At 40.1% G+C, this 23628-nt stretch overlaps 1 protein-coding gene across 1 annotated transcript in view; it reads left to right on the forward strand.

The window, feature by feature from the left end:
* Positions 1 to 270: 270 nt before the first annotated feature.
* EPDR1 (ependymin related 1) overlaps positions 271 to 23628 on the forward strand; it is a 30240-nt gene continuing 6882 nt past the window's right edge. The window contains exon 1 of the mRNA XM_032484249.1: positions 271 to 865. Coding sequence (XP_032340140.1) covers positions 573 to 865 — 293 coding nt within the window. The 5' untranslated portion in view covers positions 271 to 572. The remainder of the gene's footprint in view (positions 866 to 23628) is intronic.

Raw genomic sequence — 23628 nt, forward strand, 5'->3', positions numbered from 1 at the left:
GCTAGTGTCGTTTCTTCAGGAAGGGATCCTTCTATTTTTAATTTGGAGTTATAAGGTGGCAATTTTGACAAAGGGACAAGGTCTGTGGGGCACAGCATGTGCAGCAGCCTTGCTTTACCGACCTTGACCTTGAGTTTGTCCTACCTGCTGAACACTCAAGTTAGCCAAGAAACAAATCCCTTCACATCGTACCACCACCCTTCCCCCCTTTTAAAACGCGGATGCCCTTCAGGATGCTAGTGGCACCACTGCCACTGCATTTCCTGTTGGCAGCAGAGAGCAAGTGAAAACAAGCTGCAGCGGGCAGCGGCCCAGGCAGAAACGGCTCCCGCACGATTCATCGGAGCTTTCCCGAGGCCACGATCCCAGCTCTCTGGCCTAAAGCGTTCAGATTCCGACCGCGGTAAAGGCCGCCGCCCGGACCGGCGGCGACTTGACCGAGACCGCACTCCGGCAACAGGACGAGGGAGCCCCGCGCCGCCGCCCGCGCCCAGACCGCGCTGCGCCAAGGCTGCTCAGCGCCCCCTTTGGTTCGGGCTGGGCCTCGGGGGCGGCGGGCGCGGCGGACCGCGATGCCGGGGCGCGCTCCTCTCCGCGTGGCCCGAGGGGCCCTGGGCGCCTGGCTGCTGGGCAGCCTCTGGGTCTGGGCGCTGGGCAGTCTTGACGGCCCGGGGGCGACGGCACTGGGGGCCGGGGGCTCCCCGGGGGCTCAGGGCCCGTGCCAGGCGCCACAGCAGTGGGAGGGGCGCCAGGTGCTGTACCGGCAGAGCACCGGGCGCAACAGCCGAGCCCTGCTCTCCTACGACGGGCTTAACCAGCGCGTGCGAGTGCTGGACGAGAAGAAGGCGCTGATCCCCTGCAAGAGGTACGCGGGGTGCGGGTGGCGCGGCGGGGGCGGCCCGGGGAGGGCGAGGTCGCGGGGGCTGCGCGGGGGCGCGGGGTTTCCAGCCGCTCGCGGCACCTCCCTCCCATCATATTGAAACTTCGCCAAGAGGATCGCTGGGGGACAGCACAGTCGGGGGCTGGGTGGTGCGCTGGGCCCACCGAAGGCGGCCTGCCAGCGGACACTCAGTGATACCCAGCCAGGCGGTGGCCGGCAAGAAAAAAAAAAAAAAAAACCGTCCGGGCGTCCCCAGGCCTGGGTTCGCCCTCGTTCGAATGCTGCTGAGTCAGCCTCGTGGCTCTTGGTGTCCCCTTCAGCCTAGGGACTGCCTTCTCCAATACCTCTTCCAGGAGCCATCTGCGAGGGAGGCACGCAAAATATATATATTTTCGAGAATTGTTTCTATTATTTTACATTTTAAAGAAATGTGACAACGCTGCAAAAGGTATGTGGAATCAAAGAAAACAAACTCATCACCCTGTCACAACAGTTAAAATTTTGGTTTACTCCCTTCAGTTTTCTTTTAAGCAAGTTTTACATACTGTCAAAAAGCCTGTATTATCTGTATCATTTTTATATAACATGATCTCGTATGTATTCTTATTTGCCATTTTATTAGTTGGCCCCTATTTTTAATGGCTGCACAATATTCGACAGAGGGGTTATGCCACAATGTTTTTTTTACCCACTAGTCATAATTCACCTTTCCACATCTGTTGTGACAAAGGACACCCTCTTTCTGAGACCTCCTTTTGCTTCTGACCCCTCTCAAGACCTGATTTCTATTTTGGGATCACCACCTGTCAACTCCCTGTTCCTGTTTCTCCCTGTGTGTTCCTCCCAGGGTTATGCTGGCCTCCCAGGAAGTGGCATGTGAATGTCCAAGGTTTAAGGCTCTCGTGGGCAGTAATATGGGGGCAAATTTCGTATCATTTCACCTAAAAGCCTCTGCTGAAGGATTAGGTATCTTGAAGGCAGCACAAAAGTGCTAGGACCTTTCAAAGCTGTATATTCAAGAGTGCCAGATAGTGCGTTATGTGATGTAAACTGAGTGCTGAGGAGGCCTGGAGCAGCCGAGTCATCATGGGGGACTGGGAACATCTGTGAGGCCTTTCAAGGACACAAATGTTCTCGGTTAGGGCTCCAAGGACTTTGTAATAATAATAGCAAAAAACAAGATGCGAGTACTGATTTTGTACCAGGCATGGTGTTGAGGATGGTCCACATAAAATAGGATTTAGTTTGAATCTCACAACAACTTGACAATGCAGGTTTTATGATCTCCATTTTACAGACAGAGCATCTGAGGTCCAAGGAGATGAAACAACTTCCTCAAGATCACAGAGCAGGGACTTGAGGAAGTTGAGTGGATTCTGACATCTGCGATGTACCAGGCTCTTGTTCGTTTGTTCATTCATTCAACATGTGTTTTTTTCATTTCAGGCATTGTGTATAATCAGAGTAGGTCCTGGGCTTCAGGGAGGTCATAGTTCAGGGGTGGAGTCAGGTAAAGAAAAGTTCCATCTGGTGGGGTGAGGGATGAACTTGGTGTGTGAGAGCATCTCAGGCGGGCATCTGACCCAGGCTTCTTGGAGGAGGTGAAACATTAGCGAGTCCCAGAGCCTTCGTACGAGCTGACTAGAGATGGTGTGGAGGGAAGACTGGTCCAGGGGGATGTGGGTGTATTCCAGGACATCCTGCCGCAGACAAGGCCGAGTCTATTCCAAGAACTGCAGGCCAACCACTGTTAGATGGAAGCATGGAGTATGGTGGGATGTTGGGGGTCTATGGGAGGATATTTGAACAGTGGACTGCCATGATTGGGCTTTATAAAGAGTACAGGATGTATCATTGAGAATAAAGAAGAACAAGAGAAGAAGCCAAAACATCTATAGAGATATCCAGGTGAAAATGGGGAGTGGAAATGGTGATGGGGAGAAGTGGCCGGGATGCATTAGGGAAGTACTGAGGATACTGAAGAGGGTTACTGGAGGAGGTGCAAAAGATTAGATGGTATGTTGCAGGGTGCTGAGGGGGAGGGAAGAGTCATTTTTGGCTTCTGAAGCTAATGGTGCTGATGGCATGGAGTAGATGGCGATACTGTCCCCTGAGATGGGGTTTGGCTTTCTGCACTTCTGATTAAGAGTCAAGTGCTGCTCTCTGTGTGCATTGCCGTGAAGCCTTGTGCAGTAGTGGCATACTGATAAACACTCGTGTCGAAGATGGACTGGAATGGCCCAAAGCACACTGCTGACACAGAGAGTGGCCAGGAGAAGGATAATGTTCGTCCCTGCCACCCCAAGGTAGTATTTTCACAATTTAATGGCTTTTGAGTCAGACAAATCTGTGTCTGAATCCAGATTCCTAATCTGGGTCTTTGGGTAATCAATGAGAATACTACTAATGCCTAACTTACTGCCTTGTTACGGGGATGAAATGAGTTCAAGTATGTAAAGCACACAGTATGGGCAGAAGGTACTCAGCATGTGGCCCCAGTGGTCCTCGTCCCCACCATCATCGCCATCCCGGTGAACTTGCCTTGGCACAGAGCCATGCTGCCTGCCCTGCAGGCTCAGAAACTTGATCCGGCAGCACATTCAAGGGAGCTGAGGAGGAGTGAGCGAGCTCAGATGCTACGCTATCTATTTCAGTGAGTGCTATAGCGGGCAAGGGGGCCAGAATTCTCAAATCGACTAGGTCATTCTCTCCCTGTAGGCAGAACTCTGCAGAGAGCCCAATTATAATCAGGAGGCTGCAAGCAGGTTCATGGGGTCTAATGATTGCCTGCTCTAGGCCAGGCTGTACACTCAATGTTGTGCTCTCCATCATGCATAAGACAGGCCAGCCCAGGGTAATCAGATGAAGATAAAGTGATGCACTCATTTCACCATAGAGATGCCTTGTCGCTGACTTTATGCTTCCACAATGCTGCTGGTCCAGGCTCCCTCCACTCTGCATGGAGTCTTGGAGGGTATTGCTCAGTTTGTCTTAGCCACCTTTCTTCTTCTATGACTCCATGATCGATTAGTTTAGTCTTTAGATGTTGTCACAGTGTCTTGCATCTTTAGTAGAGTCACAGCCAAATCTTGCTGGCCTGGAAGCTTTTTTGTCCCTATGTGGTGATTTCTCATTTCTCTGTCCTGATGTATCGTGTTGATTTCACAGTTTAGCTCTGAGAAGACAATTTTATTCCCTTCCTTCCAATTTCCTGGCAAGGTTCTGCCTCCCAGTCCCATCTTTGGCCCTAAGTCAGATGGTGAAAAGAATGTTTAGTGCATAAACACATTTTTAAGCTCTTGAAATGTAGATTTGTTGGAACAAACTCAGAAACTTTTTCAGGTATTAGCAGGCTGGCCAAGATACCAGATGTTATTTGAAGAAAATATGGATGTGTTGTCTCTTCATATTTATTAGTAAGTGGAGAAGTAAGTTTTAGAATTGGATCAACTTCTTAAGATTTTTATTTTACATCCAGATAGTTATGGAAAATCCCACTGATAGTTACTGTGGAATGACTAGGATTTTCCAGGCTTTCTTCTCCCTGAGATGATGGAAAAGATTAACAAACTTTACAAGCTTCAGATAAGACAAGCCTTAGCAGAGAATGGGAAATATTAGTAATTGATACTGTTTTGTTTTCTGGTTCCAACCGTCTTTCCTGTAAACTTGTAAGTATTACATTTGGAAGACCAAAGGGAAAACAAGATTATTTTACATTTCAGTAATACAGTGAACTTTATGGGAGAAGCAATGTAGATACTGAATGAATTTTGTTAGGTTACCAGTAATTTACTGCTCCCATTTACAAACTAGTGGATTAGGAGTTGGAATTAATGAAGTTGCTGATGCAAAGTGAGAAGAGAGGCTTAAAAGAATATATGATTGGTAAGTTAGGGATATATCTTAGAAGATTATTCAACTGCCAATCAATCCTACATGTGTGGGGGTTTTTTGTTGCTGTTGTTTGTTTTTTTTTGGTAAAAGATGAAAAGAAAACTATGTTTTAAATGGAGTGGCAAGTGGATTCTTATTCTGGTATGATCAGCTCATCTGTCTCAGTTTTCCCAGAGCATCCTATTTCTTGGAGAACAGAGAAATGTCTCTTCTCTATTCTTAGAGAAAACCACCCAGGGTAGTGGAGAGAGCACGGGCAGCCATTTAGACATCGTGGGCTGCCAAACATGGCTTCTAATCCTGGCTTCACCACAAGGTCCTTCACTTCTCGGAACGTCAGTGTTTTTCATTTTTAAATTTGATTTTAATGATATCTACAGTGTTTATACTAAATAATATTTAGGACTTCTTCCTTAAGAACTAGGTACAGATAAGGTTAAATGATACCGTAAGAGCATTCATTGCACTTTGATTATAATTTAGGCTGATTCCTGTTTCTACTAAGATGCAATGAAACTTGACATAGATTCTAAATTTTTTCTCAACTTGTCCCTTTGTGTAGATAAATTCAGAGTTCTTTTTCTTCCTTCTCCTTTCTTTCTTCTAAGTCTGTGTTCATGTGTAGAGAAGAGAAGGGCTGCCTTGAAATGCTTTGGCTCCAAACTTACGGCTCCAGACTCAGAAGGCTCTTCTCTCGGTGGACGCCCCCATAATACTAAGGGGTTGAATCGGACTGTTTGCAGAAGTGCCCCTCCAAGGATCTGCTGTGGAAGATTAACTCCAATGGATGTTGTCACAGTAGGCAACTTCAAGGCGCAAGTGTTTGAGAATCAGGATAAGGGTTTTTTTCCTCTCCAAATATATAATTTTATTTTGAAACTATTTTACACTTACAGAAAACTTTCAATTACAGTCCATAGACATTTTTCCCCCCTGAAACTTTGAGAGTGAGTTGCCAACTTGATACTTCAGTAGGTATTTCCTATGAACAAGGAAGTTCTCCTGTGTTAACTGCAACACAACCATAAAAATCAGGAAATTAACATGTGCTCATTTCTGCCATCTGAAATTCAGGTTTCATTCAGATTTTGCTAGTTGTGCTTTTTATGTTCTTTATAGCAGAAGGACCCAGTTTATAGTCAAGCATTGCATTTAGGTGTCATGTCTTTTGAATCTCTTTCTGTTTGGAACAGTCCCTCGTTCTTTCTTGTACTTCAATACTTTTGAAGATGACAGGCCAGTTATATGGTAGAATTCCTTGATTTGGGTTTGTCTGATGTTTCCTCATAATTAGATTTAGGTAATTCACCTGTGGTTGGAACATCACAGGGTAAGACTGTTCTTACTGCATCTGGATGTTTACTTTGATCACTTGATTATCTGAAGTTTGCAAAAATTCTTCAGTGTGAAGTGGCACTTTGAAACTTTGTAATTAGTAAGCATTTTAGAAGGAGATATTTTAAGAACTGTACATAGCCATTCTTCATTCTGTATTCACTTATTTATATCAGCACAGACTCAAGGATTCTCATTGGATCACATTTGCTCTCATTGTTTGTTTGACATTCCCATTGTCCCAGATCTGGCCAGTGGGAACCTCTTCAAGTTGGCTTCTATGTTCTTTTGACATGTCTCTCTTATTCTTTGAGCACTTTCTTGCTTTCTGGCAAGATATTCCAACATCATCTGTGCTTTCCCTGCCAGAGTCTTGGAATAAACCATTTCTCAAGAGGCTCTGGTTACTTTTCCTGGAGAATAATATTTGGAAGCCAAGGTCCCTGCTCTAGTTGTGCCCATGTCTATTGGGTTGTGCTGCTTCCAGACCTTCTCACTGGACAAAGTAAGAAGATATAGGTTTGAATACACACACACACACACACACACATGCAGTCACTCACTCATTCACACACACACACACACACACACACACATACATACATTTACATCTGCATTTATTTTTAAGCTTCCAGTTCTAATACATAGAGATATTTCTACCAATACCTCTAATTCGAATCCACCATCACATGAATCATTCTAGTTTTCTCCCGTTCTTTTTTTTTAAACTGAAGTATAGTCAGTTACAATGTGTCAATTTCTGTTGTACAGCACAATGTCCCAGTTATGTATATACATACATATATTCCTTTTCATTAAAATATATTACAAGATATTGAATATAGTTCCCTGTGCTATACGGAAGAAATTTGTTTTTAATCTATTTTTACATATAGTGGCTAACATTGGGAAATCTCAAACTCCCAAATTTATCCCTTCCCACCCCCTTACCCCCGGTAAACATGAGATTGTTTAATATGTCTGCGAGCCTGTTTCTGTTTTGTAGATGAGTTCGTTAGTGTCCTCTTTTTTTTTTTTTTTCTTTTTCTCCTGTTCATTTTTGCAACTCCTTTTTCAGAAGTGAGAAAACTGGCTCCCGTTATTCAATTACAGTAGGTAACCAATCAGGCGTTGGTATGATACCCTCTCCCCACATGGATGCCTTCCTGTGGGGCTCTGCCCTTCCACTTGGGCTCTGCACCCCAGGCCAGGCCATGCAGACACCTACCTTGCTTGGCCCTGCCTAATGCCTTGAGACTAAATTGTTTAATGAGGGGAGAAGGAAGGTCAGGTTACATTTTTTCCTTTTTTCTCTTATTTCTCAGGGTAACATCATTGACAATCTTCGGAATGTGTCTGTGCAGCTGGGGAGGTAAATTAGTATGAAATATTCAACAAATTTATTTGATCTCAAGCCCTATTTTGCATGGGGCTTTCATCTTAAGAAATTATGACTTTCAGAATTTCAGGAGAATTATTCCTTTGCCCTTATCCCCTCCTCTTGATCTTGGATGGCTGGAGCCAGTATTTTCATTTTATTAGCTCAGGAAGTCTGACTGCTTTGTGGCATTTTGATCCTCGAAAAAAAAAAAAAAAACCATGCTGATTTGCAATACTGAGTTTTTCTTCAAGAAAGAGGTTTTCTTGGAAGCAGATAAAGTTTGCTTTAAGAGTCTTAATTCTGTGGGTCTACTGACCCTGGATTTCAAAGGGTTGATGCTGGGATGTGGAAGAAGTAAGAAGTGAAGAAAAAGAAGTCCCAAGGAAGATAAGCCCAGGAAAGTAAAAGGACCGGTGAGATATAAGACTAACTCATAAATAGAAGCCAGAGGTGGTCGCCATACTGCTTTGAAAACATCTTTCTTCTCTCCATTAACCTTGAACTGTTTCTTCCTGATTCTGACCTCAAAGATGATGGTCAGGGGCAAAGTGCCCAAAGATCTGAAAATATTCCACCAATTAGTGGTTTGTTTTTCCTGGAATAAATGCGATAGGCTTATATTTCCCCAATTCCAGTAAAAATCTTCTATTTTCCCCCTTTATAATTTATTTTATTTTACCCAGCTTTAAAGAAAAAAAAATTCTTCTCTTGATCTTACTAACTGAAACCCCATTCTCCCCTTCTATTTAAAGCATAGCTCTCGCTAACTCCAATTTCTGTCCTCCCATGCTCTCTTGGACCCCATCCAATCAAACTTTCACCATCACAACTCTACTGAAACGGCTCTGGTCAAGAGCAGGACGTGCCACATTGTTAATCAAGTGATCCTCTATCAGTCCTCATTTTACTGTTGGTCATTTCCTCCATCTTGATGTACTTTCTTCACGTGGCTTTCAGAACACCACACTCTTCTAGTTTCCCTCCCTCCCCCTCATTTTCTTTCCTTCTCTGTCTCCTTTGCTCTTCCTCCTCTTCTCCTGGATCATTAATGGTGGAATGTTCCAGGGCTCAGGCTCTCCATCCCTTTACTCTTCCGTCTAGACCCCTCTTTTGCAATCTCATCTAGATCATGGCTTCCAAAGCCATCTTTCCATGAAGGACTCCCGCGCGTCCACCTCCAGCCTAGGGCTCTATCCTGAACTCTGCACCCATATATCCCACTGCTTGGCTGAGTTCTTCATTTGGATCTCTAATAGTGACTTCAAACTCAGCATGTCTAAAACGAATGCCTCCTCCGCACGTAAACAAAGGTATTCCTCTTGAAGTTTAAAATTGAAGTATAGCTGGTTTACAATGTTGTGTTAGTTTCTGGTGTACAGCATAGTGATTCAGTTATATATATATAATTTATATATATTCCTTTTCATAATAGGCGATCACAAAATATTCAGTGTAGTTCCCTGTGCTATACATTAGGACCTTGCTATTTATTTTGTATATAGTAGTGTACATATGCAAATCCTGAACTCTGGATTTATCCCTCCACCTCACCTTTTGCCCCCTGATAACCATGTCCTATGTCTTTATCTCCTATGTCTGAGAGTCTGTTTCTGTTTTGTAAATAAGTTCATTTTTCTCATTTTTTAAAATTTTAGATTCCACATATAAGTGATATCATACGGTATTTTTCTTTCTCTTTTTGGCTTCACTTAGTATGACAATCTCCAGGTCCACTCATGTTGCTGCAAATGGCATTATTTTATTCTTTTTTATGGCTGAGTAGTATTCCTATATCTTCTTTACCCAGTCATCCATTGATAGACATTTAGGTTGTTTCCATGTCTTGGCTAGTGGAAATAGTGCAGCTGTGAACACTGGGGTGCATGTATCTTTTTTGAATTAGCGTTTCCTCCAGATATGTGCCCAGGAGTGGGATTCCTCTTGCAGTTTTCTTTATCTCAGCTAATAGCAACTCCAGTTGGTCAGAATGAACCCTTAAGAGTCATTCTTGATTTCTTTTTCTCCCACTGACAACAAGTAATCCATACACAAACCCTATTGATTCTAATTTTGATAGAGATCCAGACTAGTGGACCAGAATCTGACCGCACCTTTGCTGTCATACTGGTCCAGACCTTCATCATTCTTGCCTGCAGTTTTTGAAGTGGCCTCCTAACAGGTCCCTCTACTTCTGCCCTTGCTCCCTTTGGTCTGTTCTTAACATAGCAGTCCAAGTGATTCTGCTAAAAATTGTTGCAAGTGTCAGTTGTCTGCTCAGAACCCTCCCATGCCTTTCTGTCTCTCAGAGTAAATTTTTTGCCAGGACCTGACCACCCTGTGGGGTCTGCTCCCCCATCCCCCCAACACCTTGTCTCTGGCCTCTTCATCATACATCCGTCATCACCTCTTCACCAGCTCACTCACTCCAGCTCACAGCCTCAGCATGTGTACCCCTTTGGCACTTGTGTTGTTGTTTTCTCTGCCGTGAAAGTCTTTTCCCTACAAAGCTGCATGGCCCACTTCCAAATTAGACTGTCCCTCCTCTCCACATCTGCATACACCCTGCTTCACTGCCTTTTATGTTCAAGATACTTACCTACTATTTAATATTTTTACTAATATTTTGTTAACATACTATTTAATTTAGTTTACAGATTTAAAGTCTATTCCCTCATCTCCTCTGCCTCCTTTCACCCAAAGTAAAACTCCATAGGGTCAGGGATTTTTCTCTGGTTGTTGCTGTATCTCCATCACCATAGAACAGGTCTGACTTAATTTTTTTGAATAAGGGAATGAGTAACAATGATAACACATATTCATTATCAAAGGGTATCTAAAATACAGATATGCAAAGAGAAAAAAAAGTTAAAATTATCCATAATTGCCAAACCACTATGACTACGCGTAACATCATCTAAATATCTTAGGCGATTTCTAGATGCACAATTTATATTCTGCAGCTCATACTGTTTCATAATGGGCTTTTTTTCAATTTAACAATATTGTGTAAGCTCATCCATACTGACTAAGTTTATCATCTTTCTATCGTCTTTGAACTGCTGGCTTCTCCTCATTCAGATCTCAGCTCATCACCTCCTCAGAGGGGCCTTCTGTGACTGTCCAACAAGGCCCGCCCTACAGGCCACCCTCCATCACCTCTCATTCTGTTTTCCTCAGGACACTGTCACTGAGTGACACTGTCTTGTCAGTTCATCTGTCTGGTGTTTGGCTGTCTCTCTTCCCTGGAGTGACAGGAGAACTTGATCCATCTGGTTTACTATCCAAAGCCCAGCTCCTAGAAGTGTTTGCCACATGGTAAGTCTCAGTAAATGTATGTTAAATGAATAAATACCATTTTTATGGCGTTTGGATGACTAGCATTATACATATTCATGGTGGGATATCTAGATAACAGAGAAGAGCAAAATAGAGAGAGGAAAGATCTCTCATAATCTTATTGTCCAGGATTAATGACCCTGATAGGGTGCTTCTGGATTTTTATTTCTATTTCTGTATATACAATTCTAAAATTAAAATGGAAATATGCAATGTGATTTTTAAAATTTAACAAAATGTTGTGCATATATCTTATGCGCCACTAAGTAATCTTTACCAGAATCATTTTTCATGACTGCATGGTACTCTAGCTAATGGAAGAACAGAGTTTCTGTAAGCAGTCCTTTATTATGGGACAGTTATGTTTCTTTCTCCTCTATTTTTCACTAGTATAAATAACTACATGTATAACCTTGTATGTTGTATGCAATTATATGTGTACCACTTTAAAAATATTTTGGACAAATTCCTGGATAAGAGAATGATAGAAAAGGGATTTGCACATTAATACATTTTTGATAACTTTGCTTTTCAGGAAGGTTTTTCCAACTGATATTTCAGCTGGCAGAATATGAAGACTCATGCTTCCCACACTCACACCTATAAGGAGTCTAATTATTTTTAGTGATTTCAAATATGATAAACAAGAAACTGAAGGGCAAAATGACATACATGCAGTGATGTCACAGCCCCTTGTCATGACTCTCACTCTAATGTAAATGCCTGTAGTTTGTCACAGTTAAGTCTCCAACAGGCTGCTGGTTTAACAAAAATACTCTACCATGTTCATTAAATATTTTTCTGACCTATATTATAAAGAATTTATTCTATTCATGATGGATCTTAAACTTCCCCAACCTAGTGATTTGTACTAATAGACTGCCTGATATTAAACCATCTTTGCATTCCTGAAATAATTTCTAATTTATTATTATGTATTATTCTTTGAACAGTCTGCTTGATTTGATATGCTACTATTTTACTTATTATTTGTTTTTAATTCACAGTCATAATTTAGCTTGATCTGTAGCTTATGTTTTTATGCTTTCTATTTCTTAATGTCAGAGTTTTCATAGCTTTGTAAAAGAATTGGCAAGCTTTCTATATTTCTTTATGCTCTACAGCCTTGAGGTTGGAAAAAACTGATTCATGAAACCATTTGGACTCAATTCCTTTTGAAGAAGTAACTCTTTGGTCTCTTTTTAAGATCAAAGATCTAAGATCTCACTAGGTCACTGTAAGGATTTTTCCTCTGGTAATTGACCCACTTAACTTTCTGCTTAATTCTGACACAGTTTTGGTTATTTATTTTTCCTAGAGAGTATTTTAGTTCATCAAGATTAGATTTATCATCATAGTAAGTTTGATATAACATTCTCTTAACTCTTAAACAACTTCACCTTATCTATTGATATCCCCTTTTCTTCCCAATAATTGATATTTGTATTGTCCATCTTTTTTTCCTAGGAATTACATTTTTAACAGTAAATTAATGGATTTGTGTAATGGTTTTATGGTTTATTATTCATGTACATTTTACATCATATATCTTCTTTGGTAGGAATAACTTCTGAGAATTACATTACACTGCCTACCCATATTTTGAAAAGTTTTTAAGTGGGGTTGTAGTGAAGTGTACACTCCAGTACAGGTAGGAGGGCATGCCATGACCAAAGGATCCCCCACTGTTCCTTTCATCCATGAGCTACTCCCAGCTCTTTGCTCATCAAACACTGTCTTTTCAGTGTTTCTCCTGCCTCAGTCTTGGGTTTGGAGAATTTCCCTCAATTTGGGCATTGGAAGTTTCCCCAGCACCAGTGGTTCCCTTTAGAAGCAGTGCCTCTTGAATGGAGAGGCCATCTGAAGAATCATACCCCTGGCAGGGTGCCTACACTGCCCGCAGACTTTCCAAAGAAAGGAGAAACTCCTGGGACAAGTGGCCTCCAAGCAGAAGAAGCAGGTTCCCTGGACAGAAAGGCTGCAGTGCCTTGGATGACCCCTGCCCCTTCACAGAAGGTGCTTTTGTTGTGGCTAGAGTTAGGTCTACTGGGAAAGGTCCAGAGTGTGTGCTCTGCCCCTGAGCGACAGCCACCCTGGAAGAGACACCAAAGTAACCCAAGCTCTCCCAGTGTCTTACACTGTATGGTCTGCTGTGACAAATACCAGAGACTCGGTGGGTTATAAACAACAGAAATTTATCTCTCATAGTCTGGATGTGGGGAGACTGAAATCAGGGGGCCAGCATGATTAGATGAGGATTCTTTTCTGGGTTTCAGACTTCTCATTTTATCTTCACATGGTGGAAGGGGCCAGCCAGCTCTCTGGGGTCTCTTTTATAAGGGCACTAATCCCATTCATGAAGGCTCCATCCTCATGACCTTATCACTTGCCAAAAGCATCACTCCTAATGCTTACCTTGGGCATTAGGTTTTCAGCATGAATTTTGGGGAGATAAAAACATTCAGATCATAGAACCCACAGAATCTCCTGCTCTGGAGCATCTCAGAAGTTGCCAAGAAAGATGTTGGCAGATGGGAGAATGGTGGTACAGGGCCAAAGGGTCTGTCGGTTCCTAGGTCTGATGTAGCCTAGTCAGCCACAGGTGAGATGTAACTTATGAAGACTATATGAGGCATCATGAACCACTAGACTAGTTGGCATGGCATCCAAGAGCAGCCATGTTAGATCCAAGACCTCTGAGGTTCCTTGGTAATACTTGCAGGGAAGACTGTGGTGAGCAAGACTATCTGCATCAATCCCAAAGGCACTAAAACATTCCCTGCAGTCCCTTACTGAGACACCTTAGTGTACATCCTCTAAAATCATAAGGCCTATTATTCAGTGTCTCACCAAGAAGCTGATGGCCCAGGATTCCAGGCTGGGAAAGGCAGACATTCCTTTAAGGAAGATGCCCGGAGCACCATGAAGCTATCTGAGCTGGTTAAAGTCAAGTGGGAACAGCACCTGCTTCAGAATTCACAGGACAACTCTTGGCTGAGAAGCCCTGGTGGCAATTGGAAGGCAGAGGCAATAAAGGTAGAGAAAGCCCAGGAAGATAGAAGCTCTCATCTTAGGAGAAACAGGGCAGTGGACCAGTGGAAATGCTACCAGCTCACACTTTTGGGAGCAAAGGATGCTGGGAAGAAAATCGACCTCAGATTTAATATTCGCTGAGCTGCCACACGGGGTGCTGTGTTCAGATGTGATTTACAAGTTTCTTTTGGATGTGGGAGTCCTCTGTTTCTGAATCCAGCCCTCTACTGTCCCCTTTGTCACACACACACACACACACACACACACACACACACACACACACACACATCTGTATTTTGGACAGTGATTCTCCTTACAGCCCAGCACCAGGTGTTGTCCAGTTAACCCCTGGGGCCTCAGAGAAGCCACCCTCATGAAGACGCAGTCCTCCTTAAGGAGTTGGAGAGTGAAGGCTGGGATCCACTTTTCTGGTGCCAGAACACGGATTCTTTTGTAAAGTTCAAGTATTTACTTAGGTCCCACTCGGTATGTGGAAAAGAATTTAAAGTGTTTGGATGGTTTCTCGTCTTTCCTTCCTTCACCATGCTGAGTCAAGCCTCTAAAAGGTCAGCTTCTTCACTCGTTAAAACACGGAGGAATTTTTATAATGTGTGTTTGTACAACTGCTAAGTAGCTTTGCCACAAGGTCCTCTGTTAAAAAAGAAGCATAAATTATTTCACTCCTTTTATTATCCACTGTAATTTCTTTTATGTTTATATTCATATGCACCTGAATCCTTTTTTTTGATTCATATTTCAGTCGGCTAGAGAATATATTCAATTAATTTTCCTCAGAGAGGGCGCTGCTGTGGTGGTATACTTGCAGAGATTTTGAATGTGGGAGAACTTTTACTTACTGCTGTTTTACGTGATGATAATTTTCAAGTGTGTACAATTCATTGGATAATACCAGCATTTTTGCTTAAATTTTTAAATGGCATTTAGAACTCTAGAAGAGAAGTCTGATACCAAAGTAATTTTGGTTTAGTTTTAACAATTTTTTTTCTGCCCAAGTCTTTGTAGGTTGTTTTCATTATCCTGGAACTTTAGTGACATCTGGTTAATGCTCAGCTGTAGGGAAATTTCTGGAGGTTTGGTACTCTGTCTTCTCTCTGTTCCTTGTAGAATATCTCTCTGCTTACATGTTCTGGTTCTCTTACATCTGTCCTCCACATTTCTTATCTTTTCATCACTATTTTTTTCCCTTGAGCTCTGGCATCATACCTTTTAACTCACTGTTTCTGTTCTTTGTTTCCCCATAGTTGGTCTGCTCTGCACTGCCTCTGCTGCATTTTTTTTTAACATTTTTTTATTGAGTTACAGTCATTTTACAATGTTGTGTCAAATTCCAGTATAGAGCACAATTTTTCAGTTATACATGAACATACATATATTCAGTTGTCACATTTTTTTTGCTGTGAGCTACCATGAGATCTTGTATATATTTCCCTGTGCTATAAAGTATAATCTTGTTTATCTATTCTGCATATACCGGTAAGTATCTACAAATTTTAAACTCCCAGTCTATCTCTTCTCACCCCCCTCCCCCTTGGCAACCACAAGTTTATATTCTATGTCTATAAGTCTGTTTCTATTTTGTATTTATGTTCTTTAAAAAAATTTTTTTAGATTCCACATATGAGCGATCTCATATGGTACTTTTCTTTCTCTTTCTGGCTTACTTCACTTGGAATGACAATCTCCACGGACATCCATGTTGCTGCAAATGGCGTTACGTTGTCGGTTTTTATGGCTGAGTAGTATTCCATTGTATAAATATACCACTTCTTCTTTATCCAGTCATCCATTGATGGACATTTAGGCTGTCTCCATGTCTTGGCTATTGTAAATAATGCTGCTATGAACATTGGGGTGCAGGTGTCATCCTGAAGTAGGGTCCCTTCTGGATATATGCCCAGGAGCGGGATTCCTGGGTCATATGGTAAGTCTATTCCTAGTCTTTTGAGGAATCTCCATACTGTTTTCCACAGTGGCTGCACCAAACTGCATTCCCACCAGCAGTGTAGGAGGGTTCCTTTTTCTCCACAGCCTCTCCAGCATCTGTCATTTGTGGACTTTTGAATGATGGCCATTCTGACTGGTGTGAGGTGATAACCTCATCGTAGTTTTGATTTGCATTTCTCTGATAATTAGTGATATTGAGCATTTTTTCACGTGTCTATTGATCATTTGTGTTTCTTCCTTGGAGAATTGCTTGTTTAGGTCTTCTGCCCATTTTTGGATTGGGTTGTTTATTTTTGTCTTATTATGTTATATGAGTTGCTTATATATTCTGGAGATCAAGCCTTTGTCGGTTTCATCATTTGCAAAAATTTTCTTCCATTCTGTAGGTTGTCATTTTGTTTTACTTATGGTTTCCTTTGCTGTGCAGAAGCTTGTAAGTTTAATTAGGTCCCATTTGTTTATTCTTGCTTTTATTTCTATTGCTTGGGTAGACTGCCCTAGGAGAACATTTTTGAGATGTATGTAAGATAATGTTTTGCCTATATTTTCTTCTAGGAGGTCTGTTGTATCTTGTCTTATGTTTAAGTCTTTGATCTATTTTGAGTTTATTTTTGTGTATGGTGTAAGGGAGTGTTCTAGCTTCACTGATTTACATGCTGCTGTCCAGTTTTCCAAACCTTTGGCCAAACTCATAAAGAAGAAAAAAGAGAGAGCACAAATAAGCAAAATAAGAAAGGAAAGTAGAGAAATTACAACAAATAACATAGGAATACAGAATATCACACAAGAATATTATGAAAAACTATATGGAACCAAATTGGATATAACCTAGAGGAAATGGACAAGTTTCTGGACTCATACAGTTCACCAAGACTGAATCAAGAAGAAACTGACCACTTGAATAAACTGATCACTAGAAATGAAATCAAATTAGCAATAAAAAAACCTCCCTACAAATAAAAGTCCAGGACCAGATGGCTTCACCAGGGAATTCTACCAAACATACAAAGAAGAACTCATACCAGTCCTTCTCTGCTGCATTTTTAATTTTGATGATCATGTTTTTCATTGGAAAGTGATCCTTGTGGTCATACATTAATTCTGTTTTTCTTAAATGCAGTATCCTCCTAAATCCCAGTGAAAGTAAAAATAAGATTTATATTTTTGTTTTGTTAACTCTTAGCTGGAAGGGTGTGTGTGTTTATATGTCATCATGGGGAGGACTGATACATTTCTGTGGAAGGCATAGTGCTGACTGTGTGAACCTGACCCTCCCTGTCCCCTCCTAGCCTCCTTAATACCTCCTGATAGGAATTTCTAGAAATCACTGCCAACAAGGTATCTCAGTCCTAATGAGGTTGTTTCTTTTAGTGGTGATGGGGGGTGGGGGGGGAAGCCAGCTTGAACTACTGCCTCATGAGAAGTTTTTTTTATTATCTTCCATCAGATGAAAGAATATATGCCTACACATTGCCAATATTCATCCAGATACATTTTTTTGGGAAAAAAAATTCTCTTCAATTTCGTGAGCACCCTTTTCTTCTTTTGAACTAGAATCCAAGTAGTGGAGGCCCATCACCTTACAGCTTCTTAAATTGCACACACAATTATTTTTTGATTTTACTTTTCCTCAGGCTGCATTCTCAAGTAATTTAATTTTCCTTTTGTTGTATGTGGTTGGCATCAGTCTGCATGATGAGTTGGTGTCTAACATGACAATTTTGAAATAGTGTTTTTCTTTTATGTCTCATGATTACTGTAGGGTGTAACTCAATCTTGGTATACTCCAGAATGTCAAGTGGCCGCAGCTCAATTCTTCCTGCTAAGAGTCAGAGAGCTGGCATGCATTACTAATCTATTATATTGCATATTAAACAAATCCAAAATTTGTCCAATTTCTTCCATAAAAGCCAGAGCACTTTTGTAATCACAATATATTTGTCCACTCCCTTTTCTGTAATTTAATATATCTTAGATGGCCAAGTAGTTCTACGTGGATGGGAAGAATCATGCCTTTCCCCTGTGGAAGGAGGCAAAGAGCGTGGTATTGGCGAATTAGAGTAAGTCTGGTTGGAGATCACACATTGGGTCTGATCCTCGCACCATTATTTACTACTCATTTATGCTCTAAGCCTCATATTTTCTCATCTGTTAAAAAAAAAAGAAAAAAAGCTAATAACATGTCAGCTGGCTGAATTTGCCAGTCTGTAACCTCTGCCTTAGACTGTTTCCACCCCCCCCCTCCGGCTACCCCAATTCAGGACAGAAAAACAATTGCCTCTTGGCTGTAAAGGCAATAGCTGTTTGGGTTCATCTATGCCCAGGCCGGACTCTGGTACTTTGAGTTCTAGGATTAACCAAATCCTTGGACCCTGCTTGTTCTGGAAGAGAAGGTTCTCATAGACTTGTTATAAGGAATCCAATAGGTAATACCTATCAAGTGTTGGTTTTTACTTATTTCACTTAGGGTGCTTGCTGCTGCAGAAAATTTGACTATCAGAGGTTTAAATTATAAGGATGTTTGTTGTTTACCTCAGAATTCTGATGATACGTGTTCCTAGGTTTGACTCAACAGTTTCCTCAGGGCTCCCAGTTCCTCTCCATCCATCTTAGAATGCCATTCTTAGAATGATGGCTCATAATTGCAAGAGGGCATGCTGACTTGTTGCCTCATGGCTGCCTCCACTCCAAGCATTATGTTCTCACCCAGCCATGTTCAAAGACAGGAAATGAAGGAAGTGGAGTGGAACAGAGGCGCTCTTCTTTTTTAAAAGAAAATTCCAGAAGATTCTCTCTCCCCACATTCCCTTTAGGTCTCCAAGGCCAGAACCAATGATACCCCTGGCTTCAAAGAAGACTAAGAAAATGAGTGGATGAAAATACTTTTTCAACCTCTATATTGAGAGGCAGATGAGAGAGGAGGAGCAGGAATGCCTGCTGGGTCTTCTAAAAAGGGGTCTACTTTAGCACTCAGGAATGTTCTCTCCTTCATCTTTTCATCTCATCTGAATGAATTAACCCTTCTTTGTTACATAGTAGATCCACGTCTTAACATGTACAAGTTAAATGAGTAGTTTACTTGTTAAACATTAACTGATTATAGTAAACACAACTGTAATCAGACTTTCCCTCAAAGCTATAAATCCTTGTATTTATATAACAATTTCATATCCATTATCTCAAGCCATCTTCATAATAATCTGTGAGTTTCAAAATTTTATTCTCTCTTTATGTAAAAGAAACAGGGAGATTAAAATTACGATCACACAGCTTGCCAGTGGTAGACTGGGAACCTTGATTCCTTGACCTTAGTTCCTCTACAGTGCTTTTCATGCCATCTGGAAACCTTATCCTGAGGCAGGAAAACTAGACAGAAAAATTTTTTCCTGTTTCCTTGTAGTAGGGCAAACTTTTAGTACCTTTTCTAATGTGAAGAAATTAATGAAGCTATACACTCAGTTAAAAATTCCACTGTTCCTTTTTGGGAAACAGTAGTACCTCATAAAATATAAAACAGGAATTTCCTTTGATCCAACAATTCTAGGCTATAAATTTTTCATAGGGGTATAAACACAGAAGGGCAAAAAAGTTTATCTCAAATTGTATTCAGCACTGTTAATCCTAACAAACTGGAAATAATCTAAGTGGTCAAGAGTAGGGAACTACTGAAGCAAATTATGGTATAGATATATACAAGAGAAATATGTATCTGTTAAATTATTGCTAAGCAATGTCATTTGTGAAAATTGATACAGTCATTGATTAGAGATTCCCAAATAGCAGACTGAACCCAACAGCACATTAAAAAAATGAATACATTATGATCGAGTGAGGTTTATTCCAGGAATGCAAGGATGATTCAATTTTAGAGGATCCATAAATATCTATGAAAGGCAGATGATAAAATTCAATAAACATTCCTGATACAAAGCATTCAATAAGAACGGATGGATGCTTCCTTAACATGATGAAATCTGTATAGTTCTTAATTCTGCTTAATATTGAAAGGATAGCCCCTTTCCCACTAAACTCGAAGGCAGAGATGTCCATTATATTCATTTTATTTAATATTGTGTTGGATTTATTGGCCTATATAATCAGAGAGATAAAATATTCAGAGACACAAGAATTAGAAAAGAAGAGATAAAAACTATCTCTGGCAATTATATGGATGCAGTATACATGGAATACATAAAAGGCCTAAAAAATAAAACTAATTCAAACAGTAAGAGAATTCAGGAAGGTAGCTGGATATAAAATTAACATGAAAAATCAACAGTCTTATAGAATACAAGCTTGTGGTTGCCAGGGAAGAGGGGGGTGGGAAGGGACAGACTGGGAGTTTCGAGATTTGTAGATACTGACAGGTATACATAGAATAGATAAACAAGTTTATACTGTATAGGACAGGGAAATATATTCAAGATCTTGTAGTAGCTCATGGTGAAAAAGAATATGAAAATGAATATATGTATATTCATGTATGACTGAAAAATCGTGCTGTACACTAGAAATTGATGCAACATTGTAAACTGACTATAACTCAATTAAAAAAATCAATAGTCTTAATATATACAAACAATAATCTGCTAGCAATAACTGAACAGAAGTTCTCATTTACAACAGCAACAGCAAAAACAACAAAAGACAAACTACCTAGGAATAAATTCAAAGAAAATGTGTAAAATCTATATAGGAAAAATTTTAAACACTCCTCAAATATTCAAAAAGACAAAATGATATTTGAAAAAAATGTAAAGACTTTTTGGGGGGGATAGGATGACAACATCATATAGGTACCAGTTCTTCCTACGTTGATATTTAAGTTTAACTCAGTCTCCCCCAAGTGCCAAAAAGGTTGTTTTCATTGAAGCTAAATAAGTTAATTCTAAATTTCATATGGAAAAATTTAAAAATCCAAATATCTAGGAAAACCCTGGAAAAGGTGGACTCAATGGGAGGTTTAGTAAGTTCTATGAGATTATGAAGCAACACTATTAAGTCTGTAATTAAAGCAGTGTGACACAAGTGCATGGATCGATAGACAGCCCAATGGAATAGACTGCTGAAGTAGGCCCACATATATCTGGAGCTGGCGTATGATAATGGTGGCATCTCACATCACTGGGGGAAGATTAAATCAACTGAGGACTTTAAAATCAACTGTGTTAGAACAACTGGGAAAAGATAAAACTGCACCCATACCTCACATCTCACAAATACTACACAAGAATAAATTCCAAATGAGTTAAAGATTTAAATGTTAACATAATAAATCACACAGGGATCACAGAAATCATCACAGAATTCTTTTATAACCTGGGAGTAGAGAAAGGTTTTCTAAGTATGACAAAATCCAAAAGCAATAAAAGGAATCTGATTTAAAATATATAAAATCCTTTGCATTGTAAAAAAAATAGTAAATAATGTCAACAAATAGCAGAGAAAAATATCTGCAACTTATATTAGACACAAAAGGCTGAATCACTAGCTATAGAAAACTGAGAAAGTCCTATGGTCCTTAAACATATGAAAAGATGTTCAACTGACTATAATGGGTGAAGGCTAATTAAAATACACTATTCCTTGTGGAAGGGAAGTGACTGGGAAGGGCTGAAGGAGAGTTCTGGGGTGCCATAACTTGATCTTGGTGGAGACTACCCAATTCTTCACTTTGTAAAATTTCTCAAGCTCTACACTTTAGATTTATGCAGTCTATTGCATCTATATTAAGCTTATCAAAAAAGGAAACTGTTCTAAAAAAAAAAACCTGACAGATAATGTTTCCTACTTATCAGATTGGCACAAATCCAAGTTTGGCAACACGCTCTTTTTGGCAAGACTATAAAGAAAACAGGTGCTCTCATATATTGCTGATAGGAGTGCAAAATTGCACAACACTTTGAAAAGAAAATTGGTAACATTTAACAAAATACCTTTGACAAGTAGTTCCATACCTATTAATTTAGCCTAAATATATACTTCCAAAACAGCATGAAGTTATTAACTGTGGTGTTTGGGGCACTAGCATAGGAATGGAAACAACCCAATGTTCATCAGTAGGAGACTGACTAAATAAATGAGGTACTTACACACAATAAACTATTATATGGCCATAAAAAAAAGAATAATGACAACCTCTATGTATTAATAGAGAGTGGAAAACACAAGGTGCAGAAAAGTATATATAGTGTGCTGCCTTTCTTGTAAAGAGAGAGGGAAATAAGAATGCATCGTGTGTTTGCTTATTTTTTTGTCCAAAGAAATGAAGGAAAATAACATGGAAGCCAATGAAAAGTGTTGTCTGTAGGGAGAATGGGGGATGGGCAGGGGTTGGGATGGGAATGAAACTTCTCTGAATGTGGTTTTTGATATTGTTCTGAGTTCTGAAACATGAACATTTTTACATTTATATAATAAAATTAAATCAAAGAGGAAAACTGTGACACTCCTGAACTGAGAACAAACAAATGAACCTAACAACAGATCAATCTGGAAACATAGCCACTCAAGGAATAGGCTTAATCCAAGTGAATTTTTAATGCAGTATTGATCTAAATTCTAGTGAGTTGTATTCCAAAGACAAAAAGAACTGCAATGATATTTTAAACTTCCCTGGGCAGTTCTATTTTTTGACAACAGTTTTGAAATTACGATTTCAAAGCTATTATAGGATAAAGCAAATAAGTAAATTTGCTAAAGTAAGTTTACTAATGTTTTTAGGAAGCATGATTTTATTCTAAGAGAAAATGTATGCAAACATAAAAACAAAAATGATAGGGGAGAACCTATAATGTTAAATTTAGATTGGAAATATCAGTATAAATTCATGACTTTTAAAAAAATATAAGCTCTAACCACTAAAAGGTCCTCAAGCAATAACACCTCAATGACAATGAGCACATCTGGGGCCCTAATGTTGGTTTCTAAGTTGTTTCCCAGTAAGTTCTAGGGTTCCTGAGAGAAATGGCTGATTTTAGATTTGGTGCAAGGAAAGTCCAAGGTGAGCCTGGGACACTTGTGTTACAGAAAGCCAGGAATCACTCAAAGACTAATGGAGTCATGTCAAAAGTCACAAATACCAGATGGAGAGAGCTCCTGCTGACCAAACTTGTGATAATTTGAGCATCAAATGGAATAATGACTTTGATTATTTGTCATATGTTGAATAAATAAAAACCTGAGTGCAGAATGATACTAGATAGATCGATGGAGAGACAGATGCCATTTGCTAGACCATTGGTAGCATTATATCAGCCTCCTGTGAAGTAATTGATTCAGGAAATGGTTTTACCTGAAACGATTAGGTGACAGTTACAGGGTAAGAGGCTATTCCCAGCATCACAAAGTATTCCCCACCAATTAATTGGTTATTATGAAAGGAAATGCCTTTATGATGGGGGTATCTGGAGGAACCACGTGACTTGATGACCAAAGTCGGTAGCGTTAATAGTGGAATGGGACATCACTGTCTTCTGATGCAATGGGACAAGAGGTACAGAGCCTTGTTTTTAAGAGATATTTAGAAAATATGGCAAAATGTAATGATCGTTGAACCTAGATGGCAGTATAAAGGTGATCACTGTACCAGTCCTTCAACCTTTCTGCATTTTTAAACTATTTCATGGTAAATTAGGGAAGAATGATTCCATGGATATGTATTTTTTGGAAATACTTGGAAGGATACCAAGGACAAATTGTCAAATTTAAAATGCAGGTTAGAAAATAAATAATTATTTATGTTTGTAAAATGTGTATAATACACATACTGAAAAATTAATATATTTGCACACCTATGTTC

Source organism: Camelus ferus, chromosome 7 (assembly GCF_009834535.1).
Source record: "Camelus ferus isolate YT-003-E chromosome 7, BCGSAC_Cfer_1.0, whole genome shotgun sequence".
Classification (NCBI taxonomy): Eukaryota; Metazoa; Chordata; class Mammalia; order Artiodactyla; family Camelidae; genus Camelus; species Camelus ferus.